The sequence below is a fragment of the Trypanosoma equiperdum genome, assembly GCF_001457755.1.
Source record: "Trypanosoma equiperdum strain OVI genome assembly, contig: ctg_1685, whole genome shotgun sequence".
NCBI lineage: Eukaryota > Euglenozoa > Kinetoplastea > Trypanosomatida > Trypanosomatidae > Trypanosoma > Trypanosoma equiperdum.
This window is the reverse complement of record NW_027123710.1, coordinates 4,722-14,944: the sequence shown is the minus strand read 5'-3', so window position 1 is coordinate 14,944 and position 10,223 is coordinate 4,722. Positions and strand designations below refer to the sequence as shown.

The window sequence follows — 10,223 nt, the reverse complement described above, 5'->3', positions numbered from 1 at the left end:
TCTGAGGAACTGTTTTCACTTGTCCGCGCGCTCATGATTGCCCTACAAGAGGATCATAATGGAAGTTGGGAAAGCATGCAGATTGTCATGCGTCAAAGTGATTTTGTTGGGCGGATAATGGAACTTGACTGCACGGTCGCACCGCTGTCGAAACTGCAACGGAAGAAGATAAAGAATGAGCTTGCGTTGGTCCCCGCCGAATCGCTGAAAGAACGTAGAGGGAAGAGTGACTCATTCCCTAAATTGTTGCGCGGTGCTCCACTTCCAGTTGTTATTAGGAGGTGGCTGAATGTGCAGATGGCGTGTTCAAGAGCTCGGGAGGCGGAGGAACGCGTCGCTGATCGATTGGTTGTGAAACATGACCGAATAGCTGCGCTGCTGTCCGAGGTCAACGGACTGCGTGGGAAGATTGCTATGTTAGGGGTGCAAATTTCCGAAAAGAAGCAGGCTTTGATTGGTGAAGAACCACTTAATCTACTAAATGATGAAGAGGAACCTATCAATGTTGAAGGATGCTACGTACAACGCACAACGAACGGTCGCGTTGTGAGTGATATTGTTTCACTCGACAGCGTTTTACTTGTTTTTGGGCCGAAGGAAAGCAAGACGCTCCTGGGTAAGGAGATTCCCGTCTATGTTCAACTACAACCTGAAGAAGTACTGAAGATGCAGCAGACAGTTCGCACCGTCAACGACCTGTACGACATTGACGAACTTGAGGCTCTCTTCGCTGCCGAGGAACGGGATGACCAGGAGAAGCGCGAACTGCAGTTACGCATGGAGGAGCTCAGCAAGAAGGAGTTGTTCACCGAAGATGATGAGGAGGAGATGCGGCAACTTGATGCCTTCCTCACGGATGTGGATCGTCGACACGAAAGGACGGTGTGGCGGCGCCGCTGCTTGGAGAAGGCTGGTCGTGACAAACTGTATCTGGAGAAGCGCCGCCGGATTGAGAACATAGTGTACTCCGATCTGCACATATTTTTCACTGGAGATAAGTGGCAGGAAGTGCTTGATAATGAGGAGCACCGTGAATATCTGGACGCTGCTTTTAAGGAGGACGCATCTGCGACACTCAGATTACCGAAAGAGAATTTCACCAACCTAACTTTTGAGGGTTACCCACTGGAGGCGTCGTTCACTACGGAGCACGATAAGAGCACCCCTAAGGAGGAACTCCAGGCGTTGCTAGAGCGTTGCGCCTTCCCAACAGTTTGTGCCTTCTACCATTCTCTAACTGGTGGAACGACGAAATCAATGAGCAAGCTGCGTATTGACGAGTGGTTGGTTCAGTTGCGACGCGAAAGGATGTGGGAGTTGAACTTTGCCGGAAGCGGTTTGGTGGAGACTTTGGAAGACTTCGGTGATGAGGACTATGGCTATACAGATGATGAAGATTATCGAAAACCGTGCGTGGAAATTGCTGAAGTCCGGTGTGACTATGATCCTGCTGTGCGCTACGGTTATGCGCTGCTTGGTTATAATGAAGCAGCTGATGATTTTTTTGACCGTGGTGGGAGGAGAGAACAGCAGACTTCGTCGAGACAGGCATCCGCTGTGAGAAGGGATCAAGTGCTGGCGGGAACGATGAAACAATTGGGTGGTGGTGACTCCCCGAAATCAGATGGTTCCAACTCTGATATCCCGGGCCCTGAGGGTGAGGCACCCACAGCGGCAGAACATCCAGCAGACAAACTCCCGAGTGCGGAACTTGAGGAACTGAGCTTCAATGACGTTGCGGCTGGAGCCGCTCCGGGCGCCGATGAGCCAAGTATCAATGATGTTGAGGAACTTGGCAGTGAGGATGCATCTGTGCAACAGGCATCTTAAACCTCTCCAACTGTTACTGACTCTAATGTGACTGGAGGCGGTACGTCGCGTGGATAATGTGCGCATGTATTATTGAAGATTCTTGTATGTATTATGCATTTTTGTCTCCCTTTCAGATTTGATTTGTCCTTTTCCTCCTATTGGCTATGGGGGAAGTGAGACAGACTATGGGTAACTCGGTGGCTGTCAGAACGTTCGGGTTTGTTCTGCCCGTGTTGGCACTTCTGTGCGCTGGGAGGTATTAAGTTTTGAAGCGGAACCCAGAACGTGAAGGAACCTAAAAGACCGCAGTAAAAGAGTGAGTCGTCATAGGTTTTTCTAAGGAAGATAATAAAAAGGAAAAGTAACGCTGGGGTCGAGCGCGATTGGATCGACTTGCCTCTGATGTGGCGAGGAGAGGTAAACTAAACATGCCGTTGAATCGAGCGGAAAGAAAAAGGAAGAAGAAAAGTATCTGTATTTCTTTTATTTTTGTTCTAATTATATATGTGTGCGTGTGTACATGTGCATGGGGGAGAAGCAAAAGCAAAGAGATTCTCTCCAGGATTGAAAAAAAATGCTGAACACTTCACCCAAACCAAAATAAGCCATCTGTGCTAGTTTCTGGTGGGGCGCTGGAGTCCATAATGTGGTCGGATGTACAGGTGTGCCCGACCGCGACTATGAAAGCGAATTAGGGGATGATATCAGGAATAATAATGTTATGCAGGGAAAAGTTGTTCTTTTTCAGGGAAGAATAGGTGAATGAGAAGAAAAGGGAACATAGCAAAAAGTGAAATAAATGAAGAAGAACAGTAATTCAAAAAGAAAAAAAAAGAAGAGACGGAAAGAAAAGGAAGGAAGGGGGGATTTAAAATGTATCTGTGAAAACAAAAAGATGGGAACCCATGTATGTGCAAGAAACAAGTAGGATGTGAAACTGTTTATACGAAATGAAGGACATACATATACATGCATATATACATCATATATGGCATACCCACCGACTATGAAAAGGTCAAAAGGGTTTCGGATTCCATGGATTGTGAGAAATATGAAGGAACCGTTGAAGTCTCACTGACAAACGTGGGAGACACTGTTGGTGTTTCTTTTTATTTTCACTTTTCATATTCCTCATTTGCAATCTCTCTCATGAGCAGTTGTTGTTTCAACAGCAAATGGTATGACATTCTCTGGAGTGCACGGCTTCAGTTTTACCACAAACATAGTGAATTGCAAAGCGGAAATGGAAGAGAAAACGACAAAAAGAAAAAAGGGGGGAAGAAGAAAGGAGTAAAAAAAGGAGCATTTAATATATATAGATTTTTCAGCTCTGCCTTCAGCCCTTTCCCTTGGGAGCTTGTATGAGGTGTACGAACCCCTTAACATCCTTTTCCCCCTGTACTCTGTTCCCTCGACGGCCGTCCTCATTCCCTTGTTCTTCATTTTTTTTTGATAATTCTTTGTTCTGCAGTGTGTTGTACTATTTATTCCTTTTTTGCCCCTTTTACCTTTCACGTTTTACCCACCCCCTCCCCTGTTTTGGTGCCGAGCCACTGCCGCTTTAGGTTAATTACATCATACGTATTAAGAATAGAAGGGAGAGTATAAAGTTGCATCTAGGGAAAAGGAGAGTGCATCTCTCTTCCACTGCTTTGACGCGCTCACACGCAACATAAATCAATTTATACATAATTATTCTCCGTGGTTCGGTGCACGTGCGTCTGCAACCTCCAGCAACTGATCTTGGGACGGCTTCGCTTCACTGAAGCAAGCACATTGGTGCCCTCACTGCACGTGAATAGAGAAAGGAAAGTTGAAAGGGAGGAGGAAGTGCGAAAATAAATGATACGCGGCTCACACCTCGTCCATTTAGGGATCAACTGCAGTGTTTCTTGTAATTTACTGCAGAACCGCGGGACCATCAGCGTTGCTTTCAGGCACCGATGCGGAAGTAGCGCCTCATTTGCACCGGCGATACGGGCGGCGTCTCCTCGGCCGGTTTCTCACCAGGTTGATGTGATAACCATTAGTATGATGAGACGTCACTCAACTGGAGGCACTGGTGGTGGAAAAGATATTGACGTTGTGGACAAGGAAAAACCTATTCACATTCGCGTGGCGGAGCAAAGGGACTCACAGATATTTACCTTTCAAGAATATGTGGAAAGAGAGGAGGAGGCGGAAGGGAGAAAACTTAGTGAGCGGTTATCTGAGGTGCGGGACAGCCCCGCGTGGATGCTGTGGGGTTTGTTGTTCCTTTCTCTGGGAGTTATAACAGTTGTCATATCTATTCGTGTGCGGCGTGAGCAAATGCGGTTCGACCCAAAGTTACGTGCGGTTAAGGCTTTTGACAGCCCCGAAGGACCAAGCATTGGCGGGCCCTTCTCATTAATTGGCGTCGATGGGCGCCGCTACACTGAAAAGGACTTTCTTGGAAAGTGGCTCTACATTTACTTTGGTTTCACCAACTGCCCTGATGTGTGCCCGGAGGAGATGGCAAAGCTCAGCCGTGTCGTTCAACACCTTGACAAGAAGGTGGGTCGTGACTACTGGCAGCCCATATTTATTTCCCTCGATCCGCACCGTGACACACCTGAGAAAATACGGGATTATCTAGCAGATTTTAACCCACGGATTCTGGGGCTTGTGGGCACTCAGGAAGAAGTGGAATCAGTGGCGCGTCAGTACCGCGTTTACTTTGCTCTCCCTGATGAGACAGTACTGAGCGAGGATGACTATCTTGTGGACCACTCCATCATCATGTACCTGATGAACCCTGAAGGAAAGTTCTGTGACTATACAACAAAGGAGTTTCAATGGTTTGAAAGCTACAGTAAACTACTGCGCCGGATGATGGATTATGAGAGGGATAAGGTTATCCAACGACGAGAGGCAGGCGCGTCTGATGATAACGGCCAAGCAGCAATCAATATAAAGGTAGCAAATGTCGCCACAATGTTAGATGAAAATGTCGCCTCCGTCCAGAAACCCAGTGAAATCTAACGGGGGTAAAGAACAACGTGCGTGGGACGCTCGAGAGGGTGTTTGGGGTTTGAGTATGGAAGAAGAAAAGGGAGAGAGATGAGATTACCAGCGAATGAGATAACGGGGGTTTGTGCTGGAAATGGCGTGACTTTGCACGCAGTGCCTTGTGTTGTATGGCAATTTGTGTTAGGTAGGACTGCGGTTCGTGCCTCGAGGTGGTGAAAAACTTTTGTTTGGTCCCATCGCTGCATTCTAACATGTGGAACATCTGACCTATGGGTAGCTAACGCCCACTTACATGTACCTGGTTCACTCATTTTCTGTTCTAACATTATTTTTTTTGTCTATTTGTTCGTCTTCGAATTATTTTTATCGTCATTCCCTCCCCCTATTGTAGTCTTGTTAAACTGATTGTTTCGCACACCGCTTTGCAGCGACCGCCTCATCGCTTCGTTGTTATACCCTTCACTACTGTCAGAGTGGTGAGAGGAAAATAGATTCAACACAGGTGAGTGTTTTCCCCTCCTCCTTTTTTTTTGTTAAAGGACACGGAATAACTACACAAAGGCATGCAACCTGCAACTTCATTTTCCAAACACCGCGACATTAAAAGTTTTGCGATCTGATGGATTTCAGTTAGTTCGTTTATATTTAACTATCTTATTTTGTCGCAAGCCATTCTGTTATCTTTACATATCGCAAATACCCAAACACATTCATGTTCTCATAAAACCATCTTCTGCCTTTTTTTTTTTGATTCGTATTATTATTATTATTTATTTATTTTTCGTCTGTACACCGACAAATGAATCGATGCAGATGATTGCGACAGTGTGGGGTGATGAAGGTATGAGACAAATTCTTGAAGAAGGCAAGTTGAAGAGTGACAAGCTCTCTTTAATCATTCGTTCGTGGTTGTGGAGCACATGTGCACGTACGGACATCGAACCGTGTGGTTCGTGTTATTTTGTTTTCCTTTATTTCCTTACATTTCCTTACCTTTTTCCCTTTACCAACACTACGACTAGCACGTTCTCGCTACGGTGAAACAAAAAGTGAATTTGTTTCTTTTACACATATTGGATTTATGCTTCAATAATACACACATTTTGGTACATCACAATAAATATATGTGTGGGCACTCGGAGAAATACATACTTGTAAGACATCTTAATGCCCGTGTGGTGTGTGAAAATGATATATAACCATACAGATGGTAAGCGGTTGGCCTGCCGGCGTTGAAAGTTTTTATTGTTCATGCAAGGGTTTGAAATGTCTGGCAGGAGCTGGTAACAATTCTTGAGAGTCAGGATAACCAACATGTTGCGATACATATATATATGTGGGTGGGTGGGTCGGTGGGTGGCGTATTCTGATTGACAGAATAAATTGGTTCTTACCGTTTTTGCTATTGTCATCTCTCACGTGACTATTTCGCTTTGCGAGTCACCTTTGCTTTGAGACGTATTCGATTGCTTTTTCTCATCTTGTTGTTGTTTTTTTATTCCTTCTGTGATACAAAGATCCTTTTAAAATCCTACATAAATACGAAATTGAGTCAGTAACTTACGAAAGATGCCGTATTACGCGGAAGATATAATCAATAGCCTCACATGGCACCCCATGCCCGACTGGGTTCGCAGACGTTTTAATTTACCCATCAACACTCCCCTTGGTACGGCTCCCGTTATGTCTCCTCAAAGCGGCTCAGGCCGCAAGCCTACCACAGTTTCGGACAGCGAGTCCCCCGCATTTACATCATGCGAGTCACCGGAAAATACAACCGTTGGCGACTCGGAACAGAGACTGGATACTATATTAGCTGTGGAACCCTCAACTGATGCCGCCAGTATTGCAGAACGAACTCCATCAAAAGAAAATAACGAGGTCGCTTCTCTCAGGAGGCTTGCAGGGCGCGATAACGGTAGAGGTCCCTCCTTATCTCTGCTGTCTTCGGGTCCTGGAAGTGACGGTAATGCGACCAAACATGTTGTTCGTTTCCGTGGGTCGGGGTGGAAGCCACTGCTAAACGGCAAGGATGAAGAGGAAGGTTTTGAAGTTGCGTTTGAGGATGAAGAATGCGGTGCTGAAGAGGGGGACGCGGAACGTTTCTTGGAATGTAATGTATTTCTCTCTGGTACCCCGTTAGCAACGTTATTTCTTGACCACAAGATGGGGAAAGTTATTACCAAGCAACATGACAGCTAAACTAGACTATCTTGAAGTCCCCTTCCCCCTCCCATATCAATGCCGACAAGGGCCCACCAGCAACAGTATTAGAACACCAAAAAAAAAAAAGCAGTTAATTTTATTGTTATTCTTTCTTCTCCTTTGTTCCTCTTGTTTTTTTTCTTTTCCTTCGTCCACACCCTCAAATACCCAAATTCTAATTAGTGCTTGTGTGTCCGCTTTGTTGCCTTGATGCAGTATCACCCCCTTATGTTCATGTTGATGTATATATGTGGACATATGTATTTAAAGGTGAGTGAGCGCATGATATTCTTGATTGTATGATTTTTTGTTGGTACGTTTGTTTGTTTGTTTGTTTTTTTCTTTCCTTATGTCTCTCCCTCCTAACCCATGTAACCATCGTGTGCCACGTGGGAGGAGGAGGAGGAGGAGGGAAAGGGGGTATTGAAGAGGTGGTCCACGAAATGGATGGTGAGGATTAAATGGTGATAGTATTTTATGCAATTGATGCGGTATCTTGGTGGATGTTTCCCACACCTTATATACCTGTTGAAGGTTTCCTCGCGCATTGGGTCATGGGGTCCTCATTATTCCTTAATGATTCTTTACCGTCATTATAGGGGTGAGTAGTTACCGCGTTTTTTATATACCTGTAAAATGTACCCTTCTCAATTTATTCATTTTGTTGTATGCTGCACTCACTATTATTGCGTGTTTGCTGTCATCCTTCAATTCAATCAATTCATCACTTCATTCACCCGCTCCTTTTCCCTCTTGGTTCTCCTCTTTCTTTCTTTCTTTGCTCTTTGTTTTTTGTTTTGTCCCGTGTCCAAGTTGTTTTCGTAGAGGTCGTATTTAAGTGACCCATATATACAGTCCTACGAAACTCTTGAAGGGATGGGGTCCACAGATGGTGAATGTGCCTCATCGCTCCGTGGCCACCGTATGCCAAGTTGGATTCTCAGTCATCTCGAAACTGAGTCCAAGTGCCTGAATGATACGCCACTGGTCGAAGAGGAGAAGGCCCCTCCAAGTGTTCCTGTCACCGTGCTGAAGAAAAGATTCCCGCAAGGTCTTAAAATATTAAAGAAGGCACCTCCAAAGGAAAAGATCGTGATGCCTGTAGAAGAAGAATGCGCCGATTCCTGTCGTAGTTCTAGGCCCTCCGTGTCTGTACAATCAGCCGTACCAGGTAATGGGCACCGAATTGCCAGACATACTATTCGGTTTCGCATGTCGGATTGGGCAAATTTGATAGAAGAGAAAAAGGATCTCGTGGCGCAGGCCGTCAAGGAGGATATTAGCGAGGGATGTGGACTCGATATTGGTCGTATTCTTCAGCTGGAGCTGAAACTTACTGATATTCTTGTGGTAACATTCATTGTCGACCACTCGCATGATGATGGCGGGGAGCGGCCCTTCCATGCCCGCTTGAAAGTATGCAAATTTCCGAGAACTTCATCGCTCTATTTGCTAAGATGAAAGTATACACTTTTTTTGGGGGGGGCACCAATTGTCATACATAGGTACCTTTTTTGCTGTTTGATTGTTATTTTACAGTGACGACCATGTATAGGAAGGCAAACGAAAAAAAAAACACTTACGCGTAATGGAAAAGCTTTTTCCTTGTTTCGCTTCTTTAGAATGTGTCTACACAAATACATTCCTACCACATGAAGGAATGTATTTTTAAGTGGGGAAAAAGGAGAAAGTGAAGTAAAGAAAATATTGTGAGTGCCGACCTCCCAGTGTTTTATACAGTTATTGACATTCAGGGGGTTAGGGAATATAGAAGTGGGGGAAGGGCACATTTCTATATCTCTGGTAACCCAGCAACGTTTGACGTTTTCCTCTTTTTTTCTCTCCTCCTCCCCTCTGTGCTGCGTAAAGGATGCCATTATTATCCAAGGGGTTAATTTGTCCGTTGTATTGGGGCGAGGGAAGTGAGCATCAAGATATAAGACACAATGGGGTCTGATTGCTCTTCCCGATCGCCGTAAAGTAGGGGAGTTAAATGTCTCCTCGCGTATTTGGTCATAGGACACTCGTTACTCTCTGACGGTTTACAAACGTCATTGCGGGGTGGCCAACTGCTGCATTTCAACATATTTGTTAATGTATCCTTTCATTAAATTATTTCTTTGCTTGCCACGTCGCACGGTCGCTGAAAGTAGTTGAATTCCATTGTAGTTCGTGTTTCCGTGACTTCTCATATCCCTTCTTATTCCCTTCCTCTCATACTCTGTGTGTAACGTTCCGTCGTCATACACGTGCAGCTAACATCAAGGTTTGCCCCCAAGTGACGAAAAATGACAACACAGAACGGTGTTAACTATAGCCAACGAGAGGTTGTTCATCGTATGCCGGATTGGGTCGCCAACCGCCGGGCGTCTGTAAACAGAGGTCACGTTGCCCCTCCTCTCACAGCGGATGGCATGAATCCTCGCAAGGCTTCCTTTTCTGGATCGAATGGGGAAAAGCAGGGAGCGGTGTACAACAACTATACCGAGAGAGTTTCTTCCAGGAGTGGTGGCGACAGGATTTTCTCTTTTGATAACCGCAGTACTTCTCGTCGTGAATCGGGTACAAACGTTTCCGTACGGTCTCTTCAACCAGTTGCCGGGAGAACGGCCGTTACCCACACGATCCGGTTCCGCGGGGCACGTTGGTCGCAAGCTCTCTCTAATATGTCTGTGGCTCTGGAGCGAGCCATCAAGGAAGATGTGGCTGCCTGTTGCGGCATTTCATCGGAGCGCATTGGCCAGATGAAGATGAAATTCACCGATCGACTTGTGGTTACATTTGTTTTGGATCATTCTCACGATCCCAGTGAGGAAAGCCGGTTCCACAACCAGCTGAAGGTGTACAATTTCTGGCGTACCGTTGCCCTTTATCCACGGAAATAATTCGAGCACTGTTCTTTCCGGGAACTAGAGGAAAAAGTTAAAGAAATAGAGTGGTGCTTCCTCGTACAGCATCGCACCCTAACTCCTTTGCCTTTACTCGCGCGCGCGTGTTTTCGTATTTGTTTTATAAGGTACTATTTTACACATACATTATGCACCTTCTGTGCTGGCATTAACGGTCGAGGGAGTGGCTTTTCAAGTGCCAAAATGGTGCAACTAACTATAAGTAAATGAGTATGTATGTATTTTTGTATACGTATTAGTAGTGCAAATATAGCGTCAGGTACAGCATCGATGACATACCTATCAAAAAGAAACGAAAAGCAAAGC

The 10,223-nt window shown here is 45.5% G+C and overlaps 8 protein-coding genes across 8 annotated transcripts in view; 7 read left to right on the top strand and 1 right to left on the bottom strand.

The window, feature by feature from the left end:
* Positions 1-5, top strand: part of TEOVI_000750000 (uncharacterized protein) — a gene marked incomplete at both ends in the record, with an annotated part of 426 nt that extends 421 nt beyond the window's left edge. The window contains one exon of the mRNA XM_067222729.1: positions 1-5. Coding sequence (XP_067078830.1) covers positions 1-5 — 5 coding nt within the window.
* Positions 6-33: 28 nt separating this feature from the next.
* TEOVI_000749900 (nucleolar protein) lies at positions 34-1,830 on the top strand (the record flags this gene model as incomplete). Its single annotated transcript, XM_067222728.1, has 1 exon — positions 34-1,830. The coding sequence occupies one exon, from the start codon at positions 34-36 to the stop codon at positions 1,828-1,830; it is 1,797 nt and encodes a 598-aa protein (XP_067078829.1).
* A 951-nt stretch (positions 1,831-2,781) lies between these two features.
* TEOVI_000749800 (uncharacterized protein) lies at positions 2,782-3,177 on the top strand (the record flags this gene model as incomplete). The annotated part of the gene is made up of 1 exon (XM_067222727.1): positions 2,782-3,177. One exon carries the CDS (start codon positions 2,782-2,784, stop codon positions 3,175-3,177), a length of 396 nt encoding a protein of 131 aa, XP_067078828.1.
* Positions 3,178-3,654: 477 nt separating this feature from the next.
* TEOVI_000749700 (electon transport protein SCO1/SCO2, putative) lies at positions 3,655-4,815 on the top strand (the record flags this gene model as incomplete). Its single annotated transcript, XM_067222726.1, has 1 exon — positions 3,655-4,815. The coding sequence occupies one exon, from the start codon at positions 3,655-3,657 to the stop codon at positions 4,813-4,815; it is 1,161 nt and encodes a 386-aa protein (XP_067078827.1).
* A 1,067-nt stretch (positions 4,816-5,882) lies between these two features.
* On the bottom strand, positions 5,883-6,215 carry TEOVI_000749600 (uncharacterized protein; the record flags this gene model as incomplete). Its single annotated transcript, XM_067222725.1, has 1 exon — positions 5,883-6,215. The coding sequence occupies one exon, from the start codon at positions 6,213-6,215 to the stop codon at positions 5,883-5,885; it is 333 nt and encodes a 110-aa protein (XP_067078826.1).
* Positions 6,216-6,372: 157 nt separating this feature from the next.
* On the top strand, positions 6,373-7,005 carry TEOVI_000749500 (uncharacterized protein; the record flags this gene model as incomplete). Its single annotated transcript, XM_067222724.1, has 1 exon — positions 6,373-7,005. One exon carries the CDS (start codon positions 6,373-6,375, stop codon positions 7,003-7,005), a length of 633 nt encoding a protein of 210 aa, XP_067078825.1.
* Positions 7,006-7,884: 879 nt separating this feature from the next.
* TEOVI_000749400 (uncharacterized protein) lies at positions 7,885-8,469 on the top strand (the record flags this gene model as incomplete). The annotated part of the gene is made up of 1 exon (XM_067222723.1): positions 7,885-8,469. One exon carries the CDS (start codon positions 7,885-7,887, stop codon positions 8,467-8,469), a length of 585 nt encoding a protein of 194 aa, XP_067078824.1.
* An 827-nt stretch (positions 8,470-9,296) lies between these two features.
* Positions 9,297-9,893, top strand: TEOVI_000749300 (uncharacterized protein; the record flags this gene model as incomplete). Its single annotated transcript, XM_067222722.1, has 1 exon — positions 9,297-9,893. One exon carries the CDS (start codon positions 9,297-9,299, stop codon positions 9,891-9,893), a length of 597 nt encoding a protein of 198 aa, XP_067078823.1.
* Positions 9,894-10,223: the final 330 nt, after the last annotated feature.